General features: G+C 40.3%; 2 protein-coding genes across 2 annotated transcripts in view; one reads left to right on the top strand and one right to left on the bottom strand.

Annotated features, from left to right (window-relative positions):
• Nucleotides 1-6,480: 6,480 nt before the first annotated feature.
• LOC138308884 (uncharacterized) lies at nucleotides 6,481-10,374 on the bottom strand. Its single transcript, XM_069249925.1, has 3 exons — nucleotides 10,347-10,374; nucleotides 10,029-10,101; nucleotides 6,481-9,733 (listed from the first exon to the last, which is right to left on the bottom strand). Exons 1-3 carry the CDS (start codon nucleotides 10,372-10,374, stop codon nucleotides 6,481-6,483), a joined length of 3,354 nt encoding a protein of 1,117 aa, XP_069106026.1.
• The window catches only part of LOC138315877 (neuroglobin-like), a 45,899-nt gene continuing 32,712 nt past the window's right edge, over nucleotides 10,337-23,523 (top strand). The window contains exon 1 of the mRNA XM_069257195.1: nucleotides 10,337-10,953. Within this exon, the coding sequence (XP_069113296.1) occupies nucleotides 10,772-10,953 (182 nt within the window). The 5' untranslated portion in view covers nucleotides 10,337-10,771. The remainder of the gene's footprint in view (nucleotides 10,954-23,523) is intronic.

Here is a 23,523-nt window from a genome sequence, read left to right as displayed (position 1 = left end):
CACAGGTGTTTTGGGGTTAACTAAGGGTCCGACCTCACATCACTTTTGTTGACAAAGATAAGTGATTTAATGACAGAATATTTCAGACATAAACATATGTCGGAGAAATATAAATCTGTTCCAAGCTATCTTGATTTCGATAGATCACAGACACTTGCTATATCAATAAATAAATCATAACTGTAAACTATGTGTATTGACAGACGAGGTCGTGTCCGGGGACTGATAGTTTATGTGGGATCCGTGTGTAATAACTATGAACGTTAACACCTGCTTCTACCTGTGGGGACCAGTGTATTATCTAAATCTGTATCTATCGTTATACACTTCTAATAAATAAAATAGTAGCACAGCATAGATCAATCATTCAGGCTTCTATAACAACAGTTTGTGATTCAGACGGGAATGGTGAAGGACTGTCAATGAGACGGACTATAACAAAAGACTGTCAATGAAACGTGACTATAACAAGGGACTGTCAATGAGACGTGACTATAACAAGGGACTGTCAATGAGACGTGACTATAACAAGGGACTGTCAATGAGACGTGACTATAACAAAGGACTGTCAATGAGACGTGACTATAACAAGGGACTGTCAATGAGACGTGACTATAACAAAGGACTGTCAATGAGACGTGACTATAACAAAGGACTGTCAATGAGACGTGACTATAACAAAGGACTGTCAATGAGACGTGACTATAACAAAGGACTGTCAATGAGACAGGACTATAACAAAGGACTGTCAATGAGACGTGACTATAACAAAGGACTGTCAATGAGACGTGACTATAACAAGGGACTGTCAATGAGACGTGACTATAACAAAGGACTGTCAATGAGACATGACTATAACAAAGGACTGTCAATGAGACAGGACTATAACAAAGGACTGTCAATGAGACGTGATTATAACAAAGGACTGTCAATGAGACATGACTACAACAAAGGACTGTAAATGAGACGTGACCATAACAAAGGACTGTCAATGAGACAGGACTATAACAAAAGACTGTAAATGAGACAGGACTATAACAAAAGACGGTCAATGAGACGTGACTATAACAAAGGACTGTCAATGAGACAGGACTATAACAAAAGAATGTCAATGGGACGTGACTATAACAAAAGACTGTCAATGAGACAGGACTATAACAAAGGACTGTCAATGAGACGTGACTTTAACAAAGGACTGTCAATGAGACGTGACTATAACAAAAGAATGTCAATGGGACGTGACTATAACAAAGGACTGTCAATGAGACGTGACTATAACAAGGGACTGTCAACGGGACGTGACTATAACAAGGGACTGTCAATGAGACGTGACTATAACAAGGGACTGTCAATGAGACGTGACTATAACAAGGGACTGTCAATGAGACGTGACTATAACAAAGGACTGTCAATGAGACGGGACTATAACAAAGGACTGTCAATGAGACGTGACTATAACAAAAGACTGTCAATGGGACGTAACTATAACAAAGGACTGTTAATGAGACGTGACTATAACAAAGGACTGTCAATGAGACGTGACTATAACAAAGGACTGTCAATGAGACAGGACTATAACAAAGGACTGTCAATGAGACGTGACTATAACAAAAGACGGTCAATGAGACGTGACTATAACAAAGGACTGTCAATGAGACAGGACTATAACAAAAGACTGTCAATGAGACGTGACTATAACAAAGGACTGTCAATGAGACGTGACTATAACAAAGGACTGTCAATGAGACGTGACTATAACAAAGGACTGTCAATGAGACGTGACTATAACAAAGGACTGTCAATGAGACGTGACTATAACAAAGGACTGTCAATGAGACGTGACTATAACAAAAGAATGTCAATGAGACGTGACTATAACAAAGGACTGTCAATGAGACGTGACTATAACAAAGAATGTCAATGGGACGTGACTATAACAAAGGACTGTCAATGAGACGTGACTATAACAAAGGGACTGTCAAGGAGAGCGTGACTATAACAAGGGACTGTGACTAAGAACGTGACTATAACAAGGGACTGTCAATGAGACGTGACTATAACAAGGGACTGTCAATGAGACGTGACTATAACAAAGGGACTGTCAATGAGACGGACTATAACAAGGACTGTCAATGAGACGTGACTATAACAAAGGACTGTCAATGAGACGTGACTATAACAAAGGGACTGTCAATGAGACGTGACTATAACAAAGGACTGTCAATGAGACGTGACTATAACAAGGGACTGTCAATGAGACGTGACTATAACAAAAGGACTGTCAATGAGACGTGACTATAACAAAGGACTGTCAATGAGACGGACTATAACAAAGGACTGTCAATGAGACGTGACTATAACAAAGGACTGTCAATGAGACGTGACTATAACAAAGGACTGTCAATGAGACGTGACTATAACAAAAGAACTGTCAATGAGACGTGACTATAACAAAAGACTGTCAATGAGACGTGACTATAACAAAGGACTGTCAATGAGACGTGACTATAACAAAGGACTGTCAATGAGACGTGACTATAACAAGGGACTGTCAATGAGACGTGACTATAACAAAGGACTGTCAATGAGACGGACTATAACAAAGGGACTGTCAATGAGACGTGACTATAACAAAAGGACTGTCAATGAGACGTGACTATAACAAAGGACTGTCAATGAGACGTGACTATAACAAAAGGACTGTCAATGAGACGTGACTATAACAAAGGACTGTCAATGAGACGTGACTATAACAAAGGACTGTCAATGAGACGTGACTATAACAAAGGACTGTCAATGAGACGGACTATAACAAAGGACTGTCAATGAGACGTGACTATAACAAAAGACTGTCAATGAGACGTGACTATAACAAAGACTGTCAATGAGACGGACTATAACAAAGACTGTCAATGAGACGTGACTATAACAAAGGACTGTCAATGAGACGTGACTATAACAAGGACTGTCAATGAGACGTGACTATAACAAAGGACTGTCAATGAGACGGGACTATAACAAAAGGACTGTCAATGAGACGTGACTATAACAAAAGACTGTCAATGAGACGTGACTATAACAAAGGACTGTCAATGAGACGTGACTATAACAAAGGACTGTCAATGAGACGTGACTATAACAAGGGACTGTCAATGAGACGTGACTATAACAAAGGGACTGTCAATGAGACGTGACTATAACAAAGGACTGTCAATGAGACGGGACTATAACAAAAGACTGTCAATGAGACGTGACTATAACAAAAGACTGTCAATGAGACGTGACTATAACAAAGGACTGTCAATGAGACGTGACTATAACAAAGGACTGTCAATGAGACGTGACTATAACAAAAGACTGTCAATGAGACGTGACTATAACAAAAGACTGTCAATGAGACGTGACTATAACAAAGGACTGTCAATGAGACGTGACTATAACAAAGGACTGTCAATGAGACGTGACTATAACAAAGGACTGTCAATGAAACGTGACTATAACAAGGGACTGTCAATGAGACGTGACTATAACAAAGGACTGTCAATGAGATGTGACTATAACAAAGGACTGTCAATGAGACTGACTATAACAAAGGACTGTCAATGAGACGTGACTATAACAAGGACTGTCAATGAGACGTGACTATAACAAAGGACTGTCAATGAGAGTGACTATAACAAAGGACTGTCAATGAGACGTGACTATAACAAAGGACTGTCAATGAAACGTGACTATAACAAGGACTGTCAATGAGACGTGACTATAACAAAGGACTGTCAATGAGACGTGACTATAACAAAGGACTGTCAATGAGACGTGACTATAACAAAGGACTGTCAATGAACGTGACTATAACAAGGGACTGTCAATGAGACGTGACTATAACAAAGGACTGTCAATGAGACGTGACTATAACAAAGGACTGTCAATGGACTGACTATAACAAAGGACTGTCAATGAGACGTGACTATAACAAGGGACTGTCAATGAGACGTGACTAAACAAAGGACTGTCAATGAGACGTGACTATAACAAAGGACTGTCAATGAGACGGATAACAAAGACTGTCAATGAGACGTGACTATAACAAAGACTGTCAATGAGACGTGACTTAACAAAGGACTGTCAATGAGACGTGACTTAACAAGGACTGTCAATGGGACGGACTATAACAAGGACTGTCAATGAAACTGACTTAACAAGGACTGTCAATGAGACGTGACTTCAACAAAGGACTGTCAATGAGACGTGACTTTAACAAAGGACTGTCAATGGGACGTGACTATAACAAAGGACTGTCAATGAGACAGGACTATAACAAGGGACTGTCAATGAGACGTGACTTCAACAAAGGACTGTCAATGAGACGTGACTATAACAAAGGACTGTCAATGAGACGGGGCTATAACAAGGGACTGTCAATGAGACGGGGCTATAACAAGGGACTGTCAATGAGACGTGACTATAACAAAGGACTGTCAATGAGACGTGACTATAACAAGGGACTGTCAATGAGACGTGACTTCAACAAAGGACTGTCAATGAGACGTGACTATAACAAAAGACTGTCAATGAGATGGGGCTATAACAAGGGACTGTCAATGAGACGGGGGCTATAACAAGGGACTGTCAATGAGATGGGGCTATAACAAAGCACTGCCATTGTGACGGATTGGTTTGGCTTGGTTTTAAGCCGACCATCATTTGTTGGTGGGCTATTCAACTTGCTTTTCGTTTGTGGTCCGTCCGTCCGTCCTTCCGCCCGTTATCATTTCCTGTTACGTTATTTCTCAAAAAGGGCTAAAGGGATCCTTCTCAAATTTCATTTGCAGGTTCCCCTACGACCTTTGTGGTGCTACCAAAGAATGATTTATGTCTGTAAATGGAAAGAGGGATCTTTTCCATGCTTTTCAAACTTTTTCAAACAAACACACACAAAAAATTTAGACAGATCGCTTCAATAGCCTACATTCTGAGAAACAGCAGTGAAAAACTTCAACGATGAAATCCAAGACCGGTTGCCCATATTGTTGACCGATCAGTCGCAAAAGCCACTATGCACAACTAGTGCCCAATGGGAACCTAACAATAATAATATCAGTAACAAACTTTAATGATCTAAATCTAAGATGGCGGGCTGTTGGCCATCTTGTTGACCGATCAGTCCAAAATGCAGTATGCACAACTAGGACCCAAGGACCGTTATATGTATTTCTGAAAAATAGCGGTAAGATTACATGTTTACGAACGGAAGGACGGACGGACGGACGACGAAATACGGACGAAAAGCGATTTAAATAGCCTACCATCTGATGATGGTCGGCTAATAAAATTAATTAAGAATGCACAGATTTTATTAATCCTTAATTTACTTCGGTCCAGGTTGATTTTTACAGGATTGTAAAGCATGGCTTATTATTTTTACCTTATACAGCACAAATTCAGGTACTTAAGCAAAAAATCGATTCATATCAATATTAATAGTACAAAATATATGACGTTCATTAATGGAGTGGGTCTAATTATCATGCTTTAATAGCATAATTCTTTGACACGAAGAATAACATTGAAAAGAAAATTAAAAAATGTTATACATGATACTCGGGTTTTGTATGAATTTGATTAAACCAGGCAGAGCAAATATCAAAGAAATAATATGAAAGGAAAGCTATAAGGATATCGAATATATGGCAAGGTGGAAGTGAGAGTGGCGGGCGGAACAGGCAGATTTAAACTCACGAGCAAAACAACAAGGGGAAAATGAAGAATCGATAAGTTTAGAAAGGAATTAATTGAGGGATGTAATGAAACGAGTGCGGAAAAAAACCCAGACGTGGCTTGGGGTTGATTTGTGGAGGAAGATTGATTACTCTAATACGATAAGTAAAGGATGAACATTCCGTGTAAATGAGAAAAGTTGGAAATGTTTAAAATAAGAAAAAAAGAGATGCAAAGAACAGACGTTGAACATGCTTGGTGGTAATAAACAGATTGATTAGATAAAAGTAAAGCCTTGTTAAGATTGCCCCGTAAATTAACGCCACCTAATCTTAGTACGCATGTCCCCACAATTGTGGGAGGTTGGCGTTTGAGTAAAATAGAAATACTAAATGTATTAACAGATGTTCCCTCTTATTAACGTCTACTTGCGTATAAATATTTGTCCATATCCCCTCACCAACAGGGTTAATACACTGCCCACCTGTAAACGTCGAGCAATCGGAGGTCTCCCGTTGATTTATATCTTTACGAACGAACTGGCGGTAAGAAAATTAATTAACCTATGAGGTGTTTAATTGGCCTTTGTAATTAATATTTAAATTGCATCTCGGTCCAGGATATTGATTAGTATATATGTAAGAACTAACTGGAACAGCCCACGAGTTTAACGCCTTAAGGAGTACCGAAAATCCGTCGTGAGCGACTGGCCAGACCAGACTTTAACGAGTCAATTAATAATTCTAATCGATACCCACCTCGTTAGAACACCATAATCACTTCCAAACGAGGTAAACGTAGGTTGTTTGTATGGGTGTAGAATAACGTCTTAGATACTGGTCCGTCGACGAGAGGAGAATAACAAAGTGGGGTGGGGAAAAGGAGGAGCAGCGACAGACTGGAGTAGGCGATCTGTAGTGGGAAGGGTATCTCGAGGAGTGACAGAGAGAGGTAGGGAAGGGGATCTCGGGGAGTAACAGTGAGGAGTGGGGAAGGAGATCTCGGGGAGTGACAGTGAGGAGTGGGGAAGGAGATCTCGGGGAGTGACAGTGAGGAGTGGGGAAGGAGATCTCGGGGATTGACAGAGAGGATTGGGGAAGGAGATCTCGGGGAGTGACAGAGAGAGGTAGGGAAGGAGATCTCGGGGAGTGACAGAGAGGAGTGGGGAAGGGAATATCGGGAAGTGACAGTGAGGGGTGGGGAAGGATATCTCGGGGAGTGACAGTGAGGAGTGGGGAAGGAGATCTCGAGGAGTGACAGAGAGGAGTGGGGAAGGAGATCTCGGGGAGTGACAGAGAGGGGAAGGGAAGTAGATCTCGGGGAGTGACAGAGAGGAGTGGGGAAGGAGATCTCGGGGAGTGACAGAGAGGAGTGAGGAAGGGGATATCGGGGAGTGACAGTGAGGTGTGGGGAAGGAAATCTCGGAGAATGACATTGAGGAGAGGGGAAGGAGATCTCAGGGATTGACAGAGAGGAGTGGGGGAGGGGATCTCGTGGAGTGACAGTGAGGAGTGGGGAAAGAGATCTTGGGGAGTGACAGAGAGGAGTGGGAAAGGAGATCTCGGGGAATGACAGAGAGGGGTGGGGAAGGAGAACTTGGGGAGTAACAGAGAGAGGTAGGGAAGGAAATCTCAGGGAGTGACAGAGAGGAGTGGGGAAGGGCATATCGGGGAGTGACAGTGAGGAGTGGGGAAGGAGAATATCGGGGAGTGACAGTGAGGAGTGGGGAAGGAGATCTCGGGGAGTGACAGTGTGGAGTGGGGAAGGTGATCTCGGGGAGTGACAGAGAGGAGTGGGTAAGGAGATCTCGGGTAGTGACAGTGAGGAGTGGGGAAGGAAATTTCGGGGAGTTACAATGAGGAGTGGGGAAGGAGATCTCGGGGAGTGACAGAGAGAGGTAGGGAAAGAGATCTCGGGGAGTGACAGTGAGGAGTGGGGAAGGAGATCTCCGGGAGTGACAGTGAGGAGTGGGGAAGGAGATCTCGAGGAGTGACAGAGAGGGGTAGGGAAGGAGATCTCGGGGGAGTGACAGAGAGGAGTGGGGGAGGGGATCTCGGGGAGTGACAGTGTGGAGTGGGGAAGGAGATCTTGGGGAGTGACAGAGAGAGGTAGGGAAGGAGATCTCGGGGAGTGACAAAGAGGAGTGGGGAAGGGGATATCGGGGAGTGAAAGTGAGGTGTGGGGAAGGAAATCTCGGGGAATGACAGTGAGGAGTGGGGAAGGAGATCTCGGGGAGTGACAGAGAGAGGTAGGGAAGGAGATCTCGGGGAGTGACAGAGAGTAGCAGGGAAGAGGATCTCGGGGAGTGACAGTGAGGAGTGGGGAAGGAGATCTCGGGGAGTGACAGTCAGAAGTGGGGAAGGAGATCTCGGGGAGTGACAGAGAGGGGTGGGGAAGGAGATCTCGGGGAGTGACAGAGAGGGGTGGGGAAGGAGATCTCGGGGAGTGACAGAGAGGGGTGGGGAAGGAGATCTCGGGGAGTGACAGAGAGGGGAAGGGAAGGAGATCTCGGGGAGTGACAGAGGAGTGAGGAAGGGGATATCGGGGAGTGACAGTGAGGTGTGGGGAAGGAAATCTCGGAGAATAACAGTGAGGAGTGGGGTCGGAGATCTCGGGGAGTGACAGAGAGGAGTGGGGGAAGGGATCTCGTGGAGTGACAGTGAGGAGTGGGGAAAGAGATCTTGGGGAGTGACAGAGAGAAGTGGGGAAAGAGATCTCGGGGAATGACAGAGAGGGGTGGGGAAGGAGAACTTGGGGAGTAACAGAGAGAGGTAGGGAAGGAGATCTCGGGGAGTGACAGAGAGGAGTGGAGAAGGGCATATCGGGGAGTGACAGTGAGGAGTGGGGAAGGAGATCTCGGGGAGTGACAGTAAGGAGTGGGGTAGGGGGTCTCGGGGAGTGACAGAGAGGAGTGGGGAAGGAGATCTCGGGGAGTGACAGTGAGGAGTGGGGAAGAACATCTCGGGGAGTGACAGAGAGAGGTAGGGAAGGAGATCTCGGGGAGTGACACTGAGGAGTGGGGAAGGAGATCTCGGGGAGTGACAGTGAGGAGTTGGGAAGGAGATCTCCGGGAGTGACAGTGAGGAGTGGGGAAGGAGATCTCGAGGAGTGACAGAGAGGGGTAGGCAAGGAGATCTCGGGGGAGTGACAGAGAGGAGTGGGGAAGGGGATATCGGGGGAGTGACAGTGAGGTGTGGGGGAGGGGATCTCGGGGAGTGACAGAGAGGAGTGGGGAAGGAGATCTCGGGGAGTGACAGAGAGGAGTGGGGGAGGGGATCTCGGGGAGTGACAGTGTGGAGTGGGGAAGGAGATCTTGGGGAGTGACGGAGAGAGGTAGGGAAGAAGATCTCGGGGAGTGACAAAGAGGAGTGGGGAAGGGGATATCGGGGAGTGACAGTGAGGAGTGGGGAAGGTGATCTCGGGGAGTGACAGTGAGGAGTGTGGAAGGAGATCTCTGGGAGTGACAGAGAGAGGTAGGGAAGGAGATCTCGGGGAGTGACAGAGAGGAGTGTGGAAGGAGATCTCTGGGAGTGACAGAGAGAGGTAGGGAAGGAGATCTCGGGGAGTGACAGAGAGGAGTGTGGAAGGAGATCTCTGGGAGTGACAGAGAGGAGTGTGGAAGGAGATCTCGGGGAGTGACAGAGAGGAGTGTGGAAGGAGATCTCGGGGAGTGACAGAGAGGAGTGGGGAAGGAGATCTCGGGGAGTGACAGAGAGGGGTGGGGAAGGTGATCTCGGGGAGTGACAGAGAGGGGTGAGGCAAGAGATTTGGGGAGTGACAGAGAGGGGTTTGGAAGGAGATCTTGGGGAGTGACAATGAGGGGCGGGGAAGAAGATCTCGGGGAGTGACAGAGAGGGGTTGGAAAGGAGATCTCGGGAGTGACAGAGAGGGGTGGGGAAGGAGATCTCGGGGAGTGACAGAGAGGGGTGGGGAAGGAGATTTCGGGGAGTGACAGAGAGGGACAGTGAAGCGAATATGGTGAGTAACAATGACAGCGATTGGTTGGGATAAGGGTCTATTTTATGTGTCGAGTTGGGGGTTTGAGATAGGATATAATGAAATTACAGAGTAGGAATGGGAAGGAAATGGACAACAATAGTGTGGTTACCCGCCGAGGGATTGGGGTAGTGTTGAAAGCCTAGGGGTGGGAGGGCACGGACGGCAGTGGATGAGATAGGAAGTATATCGATAAAAATAATCATGAGAATATGTGTCGGAACCTTAGGAGAACATTAAAAACTAATTAGACTAATTATGGTGGGTGCGGACAGTTTCCCTAGGCCTGGAGTAACACAAATGGAAGTGTTTACGCCAATGTATTTGGGAATGCAATGGCAGTAGAGAAAGGATTCTTTTGATCCAGCTTGTACTTGGTAATTTCGTCTGAATATTGAAATTAATAAACAATGTTTAAGTAAGCAGTGCGCATAATTTCTGACCAAGTCCAGTCACTATTCATTTCCATTTTCTCTATCTCATTTCTATCTCCCTCTTTGTTTTTGTCTGTTTACTCAGACCCCTCCTGCACGTCCGGACCTGGACACCGTCACTAGCTCGCAACTAGACTCGCTCTCTGTAAACGTTAACCAGAGTCAATACTTAACGAGAGTCACTCGCGTCAGATTTACTCATGTGAATAGTTGGTATTTTATCCATCAGTCCTCAGGAGGCCTGCGGTAGTCTCCCGATATTGATCACACTGTTATTTATATACTGTTGTGTTAAGGTGTATCCTTGGTAGATTTAAGTCACAACTATCTCCACACAAAAGAACGGAGATTTATCAACATATACCGCGTCTGTCTTCCTCGCGCACGCATTCAATTGGAGTTGTTAAATATTAATCTGTGAACTACACGTGAGTCTATACTACATCAGGGCTGAGAGTTGTATCGCTACGGACAGAATGATGGGAGCTAATATAAGTTATAGGTTCCATCTGTGTAGGTGTCAATGTGTGATATTCAGCAGAAATTGAAAAATACGAAAAAAAAAGATAGAAATGCTTTAACAAGAGTTTTACACATACTGTAAATGAGCGAAAACAAACAAAATGGGATGTTTCTTAGATAAGTGTGTTCAAGAGAAACGACTGGAAAATGAAACTCCGACCCCCTCGGATCTCAGCCCGGGGGAGGAACCTCGCTTAACTGAGGAGGAGGTTAAACTGTTAGCGGACTCTTGGGTTACTCTGAAGGAGGATATCGAGAAAGTGGGCGTTATCACATTTATAGGGTAAGTAACTCATTGATATAAAGAGTAACAAAAATGAAGATATCGAGATAGTAGGTGCTGTAACATCAAGATAATAGGTGTTGTAACATCGAGATAGTAGGTGTTGTAACATCGAGATAGTAGGTGTTGTAACATCGAGATAGTTGGTGTTGTAACATCGGGATAGTAGGTGCTGTAACATCGAGATAGTAGGTGTTGTAACATCGAGATAGTTGGTGTTGTAACATCGAGATAGTTGGTGTTGTAACATCGAGATAGTAGGTGTTGTAACATCGAGATAGTTGGTGTTGTAACATCGAGATAGTAGGTGTTATAATATCGAGATAGTAGGTGTTGTAACATCGAGATAGTGGGTGTTGTCATATTAATGAGTATAACATTAATGGTGGATATTATCGAGAAAGTGGGCGTCATCGTTTTTAGGATAACTCATCTATATTGTCTCATATGCGCCTATATTACGATATCAGGATATGTCAAATTTAGTTTATATAAACGTATATTGACAATATTACGAGTTTATGAACTTACACTCATATAGAGAATGTCGAGATCTCGAGACAGTGGGTGTTATCACTTTTACACTACTGTATATGTATAACACATTGATAAAACTATAACAGTAAAGGAGGATATCGAGAAAGGGTAATAACTTTTATAGGACAACTTGTAACTCAAGTTCAGCGTATACGAACAAAATGAACACCCAGGCTTACACTCATAACGGTCTGTGAGAAGACGGACTTTAATACTACCTGTTATTCACTTAAAATAGGGTTCATTGTCATTGTCATTGTTCATGTGCAAATCATGATAGTGAGTTCTGTAATGATAACAGGGAATACATCAATAATTCAAAATCATTTCTGATGTATTTTATCTTACAAATCGATAACTGCATGACAAGGGATTCTACCCTCATGATACTCTTATCAATGTTTAAAGAATGCATTTATTTAATCGATATTTTTAACATTTCCATGAAATACTCCCTTTTTGTAGTATAACTCAGATACGGTCTTACGTTAAGTCCCTATGCAGTTAGTCAACCTGTCGAGCTAAGCTGGATTCCTCCTTGTGTGCGCCGGCGTATTATTGAATGATGCAGTGGAGTAATATACTTGTTGTTCACAGCCACGTCTGGGCTCAACCTTATTGGGCTGATGGTCTTGCGTGTACGTAAGTTCCCCTCCTTGGTAACAGACCTCCATTCAGGTCAACAAGTATGATTTATTTAAGGATTGATTGTCAATTTTGTTGCTTGCATTGACTGATGAAGAAAGTTAATCTCGTGCAAATGAAGTGAACTGCGAAGCAGTTCATGTAACATTTGCACGAGATTAACTTTCTTCATCAGTCAATGCAAGCAACAAAATTGATAATCAATCCTTATATTTACATTAACCAATTTAAAAATTCCGCTGTTAAAAAAAGTCAAATTATATGTGTTCGGTATAAGATTATTATACAATTTTGCAACATTGTACCAGTTATCGTACATGTATGTACAGCTACGGAACAGCCGCCAGTCAGTTCTTCTCGTCACCAAGGCAACACAAAATGTAGTTCCGAAAATAACTTCATTCTTTGTGCGTTGTTACGATAAAAAACGGAGATTTTGAAATATTGTTTTTATATTCAAGAATTAATGGCTTAAATTTTTCATAAAACATTATTATGTAGCTTCAAATACAAAAATTGCTGCGCAGTACTAGCAGTGCAGTCAATGTGTAATCCGGTCGCTCGATTGAGCAGGGGTCCGGTTTCGAAGAAAATGACGATTGTGGTGAAAATGCTGAATAGTTGGTATCTAAACATAATCAAACCTTTTAAAACTCAATTATAATTGTTATGGAATTAACTGAATGTTGTATTTCCGTCTGATAATTATTTGTAGCTGACATTTAAATATGTATTAACTAAACCTGTTGTGAAATCCAACCCCTGTGTCTGTAGTATGTGATGCAGTCCAATAATCATGCTTCCGGGGCTCAATAAAACGTGTTAAAATGCGGGACTTAGTCGCAGATCACTGGAAGACTTCTGTGTTATTCTTGAAATGTTTTAACTTCTCTGTCTACTGGAGTTTGGGGATTAAAATTCGGTATAAAGTAAGTAGAGAAACATCGATTTGAAAAGTTGGCGGTTTCCAACGACCCTCCAATGCCGTGGATTTTGACACTCACAGAATCGTTTCGTTAGGCTTAATGTCACTGAAATTAGCCTGTTTGCTATTTGAGCGTATTTTCATGGAATCTATCGTTTCTAAGCTTACATGTATGACACCGTTTCACATATATTGTACACATTAAACTATTTGCGTTCGATTATGCCTACTAGGCTATGCGATGAGTGGTGAACCTCACTGCGTTCGGTCCTAACATGACGCTAACCCAAATTACACTTTTTGAAGATAACATTGTTAAAATTTTCTTACGTGTGCTTGAATTAAGATATCTCTCTCTAAACATTAAACAAATAAATGCTTTTAGTTTTAATTTCATGCTTTGTTTACTTGTCAGCAGTGCATATATATTTATAGGCCTAAATAGAGAGCTTTGAAGCATCCCCGGTTCAGGCTATGCTCAGCATTTTTTTTTACCTGGGCTTGAGCCTAATTCAGTGTGTCATCAAAATACGTGTAAAATATCTCTAGGCGACTATAATATTATATCACTGACAATTTCTAATATCACTTTATCAAGCATTCTTGTCTGTGTTTCTAAATGTACAACGGTAGGCCTAGGCCACATCGCAGAAAGTTCGTTCAAAACTGAAGCGGCGTAAAACTACAATGTAGGTCAAAATGTAAACAATGTCAAAATGTATTCTCACGCCGGTCAGAGGTCAGCACGTGACCAAGCATCTTCATTGGGAAATGAAGTGATCGGAGTTTACTAGTTTCATTGAGGCGGAGCGAAGTGAAAATGTAAATATAAAAGTATGAAGAATAGGTTTCATAATAGTTAATCATTCAATCGATATATACAATATTCACAAATGTTACTTTGAAATGGTGTAAATACATATTTGTTCATTTTGTGTTAAGTTCCATGACAAATCATTTAAGACAAATGCGTAAAGATTTCTTGAAAAAAAAGAAAATATCATTGTAAAGAAAAAAAAAACAAATTATATAGGGTCATATGGAGAAAGTTCATCGATACATTAAAGCTATGTCACTAACGTCTTATGACGTAATGAAGCAAGATTCATTGACAGTCGAAGGTTAAAGCATAGTGGACGTTTGTCTATAGGAGATCACTGAAATACTCTAGGAGGGGCTCCAACATTGTGGGGGAGCTTCAGTAATAGGGGACAGCACGCATCACATTAAACCAAGAGCTGTTAAGGGACGCCCAGCCATACGAGTACGGTCGACTTATGGGGGAAATATCAATTCAGTAATTGGTCATATATTGGAACGAATAGAGATTTCTATGTTAAGAGTATGATTGGCAATACCAGCATCCCCTGTATGAGACATTATACTATTGCCCTTCAGTACTAAGGGTTAAGGAAGAGAGCAACAGTTAAATAGCAATGTCCTACATAGACGGGTGTCTTGTAATACAAAAGAGGATGGCCACAGTCTTATTATGATAGGCGAAGTTTTAATTAGAGTTTTAATTAATGGACGTGAAGGAAACCAACAGCGTCAATAGAGAACATGTGTCTAACGAGAGGTCGAAACATGCTTATTCTCCATGTCATTTAAAAATATAAAATGCGTTAATAAAGTTTGATATTGTCATTCGAATGTCTTAGAACGATGTTTTAAATCGCAGGTGATATCTGTACTCATTCAAGGAGAATAGAGAAATGGTATTAAAATACGTGTGGAATAACATCGAAATTATAACTACAATAAAATATAAAAACAATATATACAACGTGTTACTGCTTTGGATGTATTGGTTTGTGTTTCTATCTTGTCAAAGACTTTAGAATACCAGATTGTACGCGGAGAACAACCAGCCATTAAATCATCCGTAACACGGTAGATCTTAAAACACTGAATTATTCAACATTCCAAGACAAAGTGCTAAAATAGACAAACATGTAAATGCAGTTATTGAAATTCATTAAGTTGGCATGCTTAGGGGATATGGGTTCCAGTGGAATTTGTGGAGATTATTTCACGCGTCACATGCAATTTCATTCAGGGCTCAATCATCGGTAACAGGAAATCTGCAGGCTAAGGTACAGTGCCTTCCCTCCGAGATGCATCCTGCGTAAATGAAGAGGATTGGGGGCATTTGCATGAATCACATTAATGCCCATTTTGTTGTAATACTGGAATTTCTGGTATCAGGAAACCGACACACATTATAAGAAAAAGTGCACATTTCTTTAGTCAATAGTTGAACTCGTAGAAAACATTTGGACCGAAAATGCATCAGGAAATATGTGGACTTATTCATTTGTCAATGTCTAATGAACAACCGGGTTCATTCAAATCGTAAATACATAAAGACAAAACACCAACTAAACTAATGACAACCCGTTCTGGTTTTCAAACAAACGACCAAGTAAAAAGCATGAAGTAAAATGTCGGCTTATCTTCAGTGCTCGGCTAATACGCCTAGAGATAGAGGTCTATTGATATAATGTCTTGTACTTCTAACTAACAATTCTACGGTCTCATAGCTTTAAATGAGCATTAAATTCAAAATCGACCGTGCTCATTCCAATTTCGGCATTGTTACCACTTGGTTGAAGACGAAAATATTGCTGTGTGGCGTAAACCTGACGACAACGAGGAAAATAGCCATTACGACCGTCGACCATTACAGGGATTTTAAACTGTTAATTGGGTATTAATTATTTGATACTTATATAGGCTTTAAAACAAGGGAAACATGGAATAACGATTGTCCACTTCTGCAATTTCCGTTTGCCGTTGTCCGTTTCCCTTGATACTCCAGGGGTTCCGATCACTTACGATCTCTACACCCCTGGACTATCTTATAGTAAAACTGGAGGTATCAGATTTTTGTTTCCCTAAGCTGCCTTCAGTTTTACTATGAGATAGTCCAGGGGTGTAGAGATCGTAAGTGATCGATACTCCTGCAGTATAGAGGACCCGTATTGCACGATATCATAAAAGGCGACTAAATTTTACGTAGGATCGAAATTTTCTCTTATTCCAGTCACATTATGGTCTGGTCTTTAAATAATGTTTTCCCACATTGTTTTTCAAAAAATATTTGAAAATGTGGACATAATCTGTAACAATAAAATATTGTGTACGAAAGTGGACACGAGGGTTTTCCTTGTCACATGCCAAGAGTATTGTTAGAGTATGAATATATTTTTCATCCTTACATTTAGTCGCCTTTCTTACATAAAATATTGGTATTGTCCTCAATATGTGTCTATATACCATAGCGTTACAGAGACAAACACCCGTAATTCCTCTCACACATTCCCTTTTCCTCACGTTTTGTAATTTTGTATGACCCTCGAAATATTATAAATATTGATGTAGCCACTAGTGTATACCACTGAACCAACCCCAACCCCCCGCATCACAGTGATGACGAATCCACGGGGTTTGTAATGCTATAACGTGTGCATGTGTGCATTACCATGCCCTCGTCCCCCCATCACAGTGATGACAAATCCACGGATCTGTAATTCGTTTACGTGTGCATTACCCTGCCAGGTGTTCATGATAATGTGTGTACCCTTTGTAATGTAAATATTTCAATTTCATGATGGTGTGTTGAATGAAGACAGAACTTCTAGCTCCGACGTTTTTTATTTAGAAGATTCGACATTTTATTGAAGTGTAGTCGCACATTTTGAAATAATTTACGAACAGAAAGTTCTATTACGTATCTGATCTCCGCCCTGCAGGTAGGGCGTTAGAATTCATTGTACCTGCTGCCCCAATTGCATGATCGTAAGAGGCGACTAAATTTAGGATCTTATCTTTTCTTTCTTCCTAAATTACTTTATTCTTCCTTCTAACGTCTCCCTTGACACCACCTCACTTTTGGCATTTAGTTGAGCGCTCGCCCCTCTGAGGAAGGCTCTGGGTTCTGTCCCCCTGGTCGAGACGCACCAAAGTCTATAAAAGTGGTAGTTTCTGCTCCTGCTTAGCGCTCAGCATACAGGGAGTGGGACGACTGGTTTGCCCGATTTCAGTATAATGTGACCGTGTTGGTGTGTTGCTTGGTGTCTACGGCGGCATGGTTCAGTGATATAGCACTATAAAAAGGGCAACAGTTCCACTATACAAAACACAACATGAATATACCGCAGTCTCCCAAAACACGCACCTCGCATAACATGCACGCAACACACCGCATACATTGGAGGCCCTCCTTACGTGACCATAGCTGTTAATGGGACGTTAATTAATCAAACAAAAAAATCAAGGATTAAAAAACTGATCATTGTTGATACTTTTCTACATTATTTAAGAAACAGTCAGAGAGAAAATAAATATTTTTATTTTTTTAAATTGGTTATTTCAAATAAAAGAAAAGTACAAATCATCATTCATCAACTTCTTTTGCTTTCTTATGTTGTCTTTAATCTGCGAAGGGGCTTAACGGCGAACCTACCTCATTTGATATACATGTACTATGTGCTAGACGATTTTCTTGAAGCTGTTGTTCTCGAGGCATATTTATCTTATTTCGTAACGAAACTGTCTAGTGCACTGGACATCTTTTTGGTTTTTTGGTCCTTTTTATCACTTTCTTTTTGTGTTTTTTTTTTTAATTTTTTTTATGGGGGGGGGGCTGGAAGTTTGAAGTGTTGGCGTTGGTGGGTGATGATCATCTTGAAGCACGTGTTCTTCTGGAATACTATCGTTGCTGACCGATGATGTTTCCTTAGTTGTGGGTTGCGTGAGTTCGATTTCTGTGTCGACGTCACTTTCATTACCATCTCCCGTCTCTTCATCACTTGATGATGAGGTGTCAGATGAGTGTTGTTGAGATTCGTTGGACACTCCGTCATTACATGACTAGTGCCTTTACATAAGCGGCACACTACTTCGTTTTGACAGTCTTTTGAAGTGTGGCCAGGCTGTAGACATTTGTTGCAGTTTAGTTTGTCATTTGGCTGTCCTCTGTGAGTTATAAACAGCCCTGTCTCGGCCTATTTCCATAGATTTGGGAAGTGGATCTTTCATATCCCTTTATCAGGGCGATTCTATCTCCAGTTTCATAGTTGGTTAATCGTCCATCTACTCGAAGTTTTTCTCTGAAAAAACTTTTAATATCACAACCCTTCAGAGTTAGTGTTCTTTTAATTTGGCAGTCGTCAGCGGAAAGGGTATATTTTTTATTCTGACTCTTATGGTGTCTTCCTGTTCAGTACATAGACTTTCCGGATTTGTCATATAGACATTGACGCTTTTCCCACAAAGGAATGTTTTCCTTGTGTCGTTATTATCCATATAAATTCTCCAAAGCCCGCGAACTTTTTGTAAGCCAGCAATATTTTCTGCTGGAACTACGTTTGAAATTGCTTTGTATAGTTCTGTATGATTTAACCATTGGTGTCTGGGCGGATTAGGCACCCCAAAAAGTCAATTTCTTACCTGATCAGTGTCGGTCATTGCTGCCTCCGCGTAGGATCTGGCTTCAGACATAGTTGATTTTTAGGGTATATTCACCACAATATTGGTATAAAAGTCCTTCTGTGGAAGGAAAACACTGTTATTTACATGCATATATTGAATAAAAAAATCAGGATTTTTAAAAAGAGGATAAAAAGATAAATATATTTCGGTGTCGAAGTAATCAATTCTATCATACAGATCATTATGACAAAATATGACGAGATATAATGAAGTTCATCATAAAACGGCACCTTTCAAAACACCTTTGCATTTACAAAAATATCTCAGTATTTACTTCTTTTTTAATAAATTCATCACGATTAAAAAAAATGTACTTTAATCAGATCGATCTCTTGAAATAGGACGGTTTTCGTACACTTTTATTTTTGTAAGCTAATTAATTAGAGATTTACACAGTTGCAATCAAGAATCCAGAAAAATCAGAAATATCAAAACTAGTGCGGAAACTTTATCATCATTACACTGGTTTCAGAAAATATCATAAGGGTCTTTATTATCAGGTTTTAATTAATTGGATGCTGTAAAGATTTCAGGAAATCGTGTGTAGGAGTGACTATACAGACATCATCTATATTGAAATATCATATGTGTCTTTATAAGATATGTTTTATATATTTTTATTGAAAATGTGACGTATTTGACTTTCTTATTTCAGCCGGTCGGTTTCTATTTCGACTATAAATATCTTGCTTTTCTGTAAAGACAGAGTTGTTTATGACAACCCTTGGTTCAAAACATCACATTTCTGTCTGCATTGTTGATATACGTAACTTAAAACCAGCCTTTTGATAGAGCGTTTATTAAGATTTCGTAGGAAGCATGGCTGTTTGATATTTTACATAACTGTCCAAAAATAATATTTCTAAGGCAATAGAAAAGTAAACTAGGCTAAATGATCTAATGTTCGTATCATCAGAGTGTATGAAACTACACCTGCATCAGGATGACATTCGATGGGCTTTGATGCTGTAAGGAGAGCTTTACGTAGATTTGATTTGTTTACCTTAGCAATCAGTACGCCTTTTGTGTTGGTTAGCTGATTATGATTAGCGTCATATTGATAGCTATGTAGCTCATTTATGGACGTCTTCTCGTGTATGCGATGTGTATACAATCAAAGACAACAAACACTCTCATCCACTCACATTGAAAACGGACATTTGTCACACTCCTTTAATACTGGAGGTGTAGCAGGTTTTGTGCGTCTCGATCAGGGAACAACGGTTTTGTGCATCTCGATCGGGGAACAACGGTTTTGTGCGTCTCGATCAGGGAACAACGGTTTTGTGCGTCTCGATCAGGGAACAACGGTTTTGTGCGTCTCGATCAGGGAACAGAACCAAAAAAGCCTTTTTCTCAATGGCGGGACCTATTCAAAGCCAAAGTCGGTGTAAAGTGTGACGTAAGAAAGTCAATTAGGGAGAAAAAAAATATATTATCACAAATTTTTCGCCTCTGATGATTCACTACATGAGGACAACTGGTACAGTTGTAATTCTCTACCCGAAGTCAGATGTGTAGAACGTGCATTATATTAAATTCAACTTTATTGCTTTCTTACATCCATACAAAAGAGATCGATAGCAAAACATACATGTACATAACACACAGTTGATCAAAACAACAACTTAAACATTTTTAAAACCAGCTTTCCTCAGTTCAAATTACTTTTTTAACAAAGAGGCCTAAATCCTGTAGAAGTTTTAGATAATAATAAGACAATGGTCGTATCAAATTGTCAAATTCTGTTAGATGGTGGTTAACTACATCTTTATGACTATTTAAGAAAATTGTTCTCACTGTAGAGTTAAACTTAAAAATGAAGTGGGTTTCATGCTCAATTTCATTACAAAATTTGCATAACCTCAGAGGACGGGGAATCTTTTTTACACTACCCGCCTCGATCTTTAACTGTGGTTGCTAATTCACAGTTTTGCGAGCAACTTTCTTAATTCAAAATCCTTAATAGAAAGATATATTTCTTCCTTATAGTTTTGTTTAAATTAACTATACAAAAAAGTTTTACTGCTATTATTTGAGTTTTTATCTCAGTTGTAAAAATGACTTTGAATGTACCTTGTATCGATTTGAATAATAGTTTCAGATTACGTTGAAACGTCCCACTAGGATTAGCATTTTCAAAGTGATAAGAAATCTTATTTTCCTTTATAAGGTTAGAAACATAGGAAAACCAAGAATACGTTCCATTTGCATGTATATTTTTACCGACAGCCAGTGTTTCTTTCACCAGGACGTTGATGTCTTTTTAATGCGTGGAGTTCTATGTGCTAAATGGAAAGTTGAACCGTGGACGATCAGAGTAAGCACGGCTTTCGCACTGGTTTAGGTGACCATCCGTAAAGAAATATTACCTGCTTCCCCATTGCATAATCGTAAAAGGCGACTAAATTTAAAGATGTATTCTTCTAGTTGAAGTCTCGTTTCGACATATATCAAAGAAGTTATGAGCTAAGAGGGTCCCACATGCAACCCCCCCCCCCCAAATCTCCGAACTAATATTTTTCTGAACCCTTATGACCCACTGATCACAAATCAAAAAATGTTTACATTGCATAAGTTGGGATGAACTTCCGATTACGACGTTATCAAGATAGCCGTCATTTCGAATTTCACAAAAAAGTGCAAATAGTCTTAACATTGACATTTTCAAACCGAATTAGACAAAAAAAATGACCACAATATAACAACAAATACATATTATTTTCATTTTGGCTTGACGCAGCAAAAATGTTTTCCAACAAGACTATTATTCATAATCAGTTATTTGACCTCATATCCATCAGTAAAAACAATAAAATATATAAAGATGCAAAAAGAATTATAATTATACCATCACTAGGTTTACAAAACATCACTGGGTGCTTATACTTGTCATATAATTATGTTTTCAAACCGCTAACACTACAGCTTCCCGGTGTCTGAGAATTTCCTGAATATGACATTGGTATTGACGATTTATATATTAACAAATCTGAAATTAAAGTTGGCTGAATATCTAAGTGGGACTTCAAAATTTCAAAACATAATCCGTTTTCATGTTCGAAATTTTTGTTTTCTAGTAGCGTCTAAAAATGAATTATTACAGCACAACGCCAACTAATAGAGTATCAAATTAAAAGTTAGGTAAATCCGTGTTTCCGTTAATATCGTGACACTTTCCGAAACGTCTTGTGTCTTTTAGAATGATCACATCCATTGTTTATTCCCTGTGTATTACGTAAGGAAATGTCAAATGGTTACTAAAGTATCACATATTTCTTTCAGTGGTTCTCAAAGATAATCGCTTGAGTTTCGTTTTCGATGTCTTGATGAGCTGATGCGACATTACATTACCGGTTTACCACCGTGGTTCTAACTTGTCAACCGTCCATGGCCAGAGTTAATATCAGGTACATCGGGTTCAGGGATCTGGGAGCTCTTCCTGTTTCCAACCTAGTGATTCACATATGGTATATGATGTTCAAGACTTCCCCGGCATGACAGAAAAGACACCATATCTACATCCTTCGAAGGGTTGAGTTGGTTCTCCTTAATTCGTATGAAACACACTTCCTCATTCTTGTGAACCATCAGCGACCATAGATGGCATAGGTGTATTCTTTGTGGTTGCAGTGAAGTTCCACTTTTTGCCAAGTCTGGAAAGCACTGTAGAGAACGTTTTCCGGAGAGTCTTCAATGGTGTCTCCACGCATACATCAGATGTGACACAACCTGCACCTTCAAGGGAGTTGAACAAGTCAGACTAATGAAGACTCTCCAAAAATCTAAATAGTTCGCCGCAAGTGCTTTCTAGGCTTGACGAAGAATTAAACATTTATCATTTAAGACAACATTAATGACCTCGATGATATCATCTGTGCCATCTATGGTTGAACGAAGGTCCACAAGGTAGATGAATGGTGCTTCATATGAGTAATGGTGCTATGTGCTAAGATTCGAAGAATGTGGATCTGGTGTAATTTCCATTCTGCCGGAGATGTCTGAAACAGCATATACGATATGTTAGAATAGGAAAGGAATCTGAATGAACAACCACATCCCTGAACCCGTTGTTCCTAATATGATATGTACTCTGGCCATGGATGGGCCATGAAAGATGACAAGCTAGAAAAACAATTGTAATGTAATGTCACCTCAGTTCATAGACATCGAAGTCGACGCTGTGGCTGTCGACGAACTTGATACTGATATCTCGATTACTCTGATTTGGACAACCGGATACCAGACATGCCACCTAGATATTCTGTCAAATTTATATTAATATATTCTGCTTATGAATGGTCAATAGTCAATGTTCTATGTAAGAAAATTATGATACACCAGGAAACTATAGTGTCAGGGGTTTGGAGTTCGAGTTTGTATATTTCATTATGCTATAACATAATTCCCTTTTGCATCTCTATATATTTTATTGTTTTAGTGTTTGATAAAATGTCAAATAACTGATTACGAATAATGGTTTGTAATTCGGAAACATTTTTGCTGCGTCAAGCCAAATAAGAAAAATTTGCTAAAAAATTACCATTTTTGAGCTTATTTTGTTTTCATCTGCTGCGTACTAATTCCTGCATGTAATTATTTGGTCCTGATATGTATTTGTTGTTCTATTCTGGTCATTTTGATACCTCATTTGTCTACTTTGGTTGAAAAATGTTAATATTATGAATATTTTACACTTTTTAGCGAAATTCGAGATGGCGACCAACTTGATAATGTCATAAACGGAAGTTCATCCCAACTTATACAATTTGAACATTATTTTTTGTTGTTATTATTGCTTTTACTGATTGATAAGAGATTAAATAACTGATTAAAAGTAATGGGTTGCTGTTAGGAACATTTTGCTGCGTCAAGCAAAATATGAGAAATTTTCTAAAATAATACCATTTTAAACCGTTCAACGCAGCTCCTTGAAATTTTTGTATACATCAGACAAGTGCCCTGAA

The sequence above is a fragment of the Argopecten irradians genome, chromosome 1, assembly GCF_041381155.1.
Source record: "Argopecten irradians isolate NY chromosome 1, Ai_NY, whole genome shotgun sequence".
NCBI classification, from domain to species: Eukaryota; Metazoa; Mollusca; class Bivalvia; order Pectinida; family Pectinidae; genus Argopecten; species Argopecten irradians.
The sequence above is the reverse complement of the archived record's forward strand: the minus strand, read 5'-3'. Positions and strand labels throughout refer to the sequence as shown.

Coding starts and splice junctions, on each gene's coding strand:
- LOC138308884 (XM_069249925.1), bottom strand. CDS start 10,374: ATGGATAAAATACCAACTATTCACATGA. Junction 10,102..10,346: donor AATACCAACTATTCACATGA/GTAAATCTGACG, acceptor TTCAATATTCAG/ACGAAATTACCAAGTACAAG. Junction 9,734..10,028: donor GCATTCCCAAATACATTGGC/GTAAACACTTCC, acceptor CACATAAAATAG/ACCCTTATCCCAACCAATCG.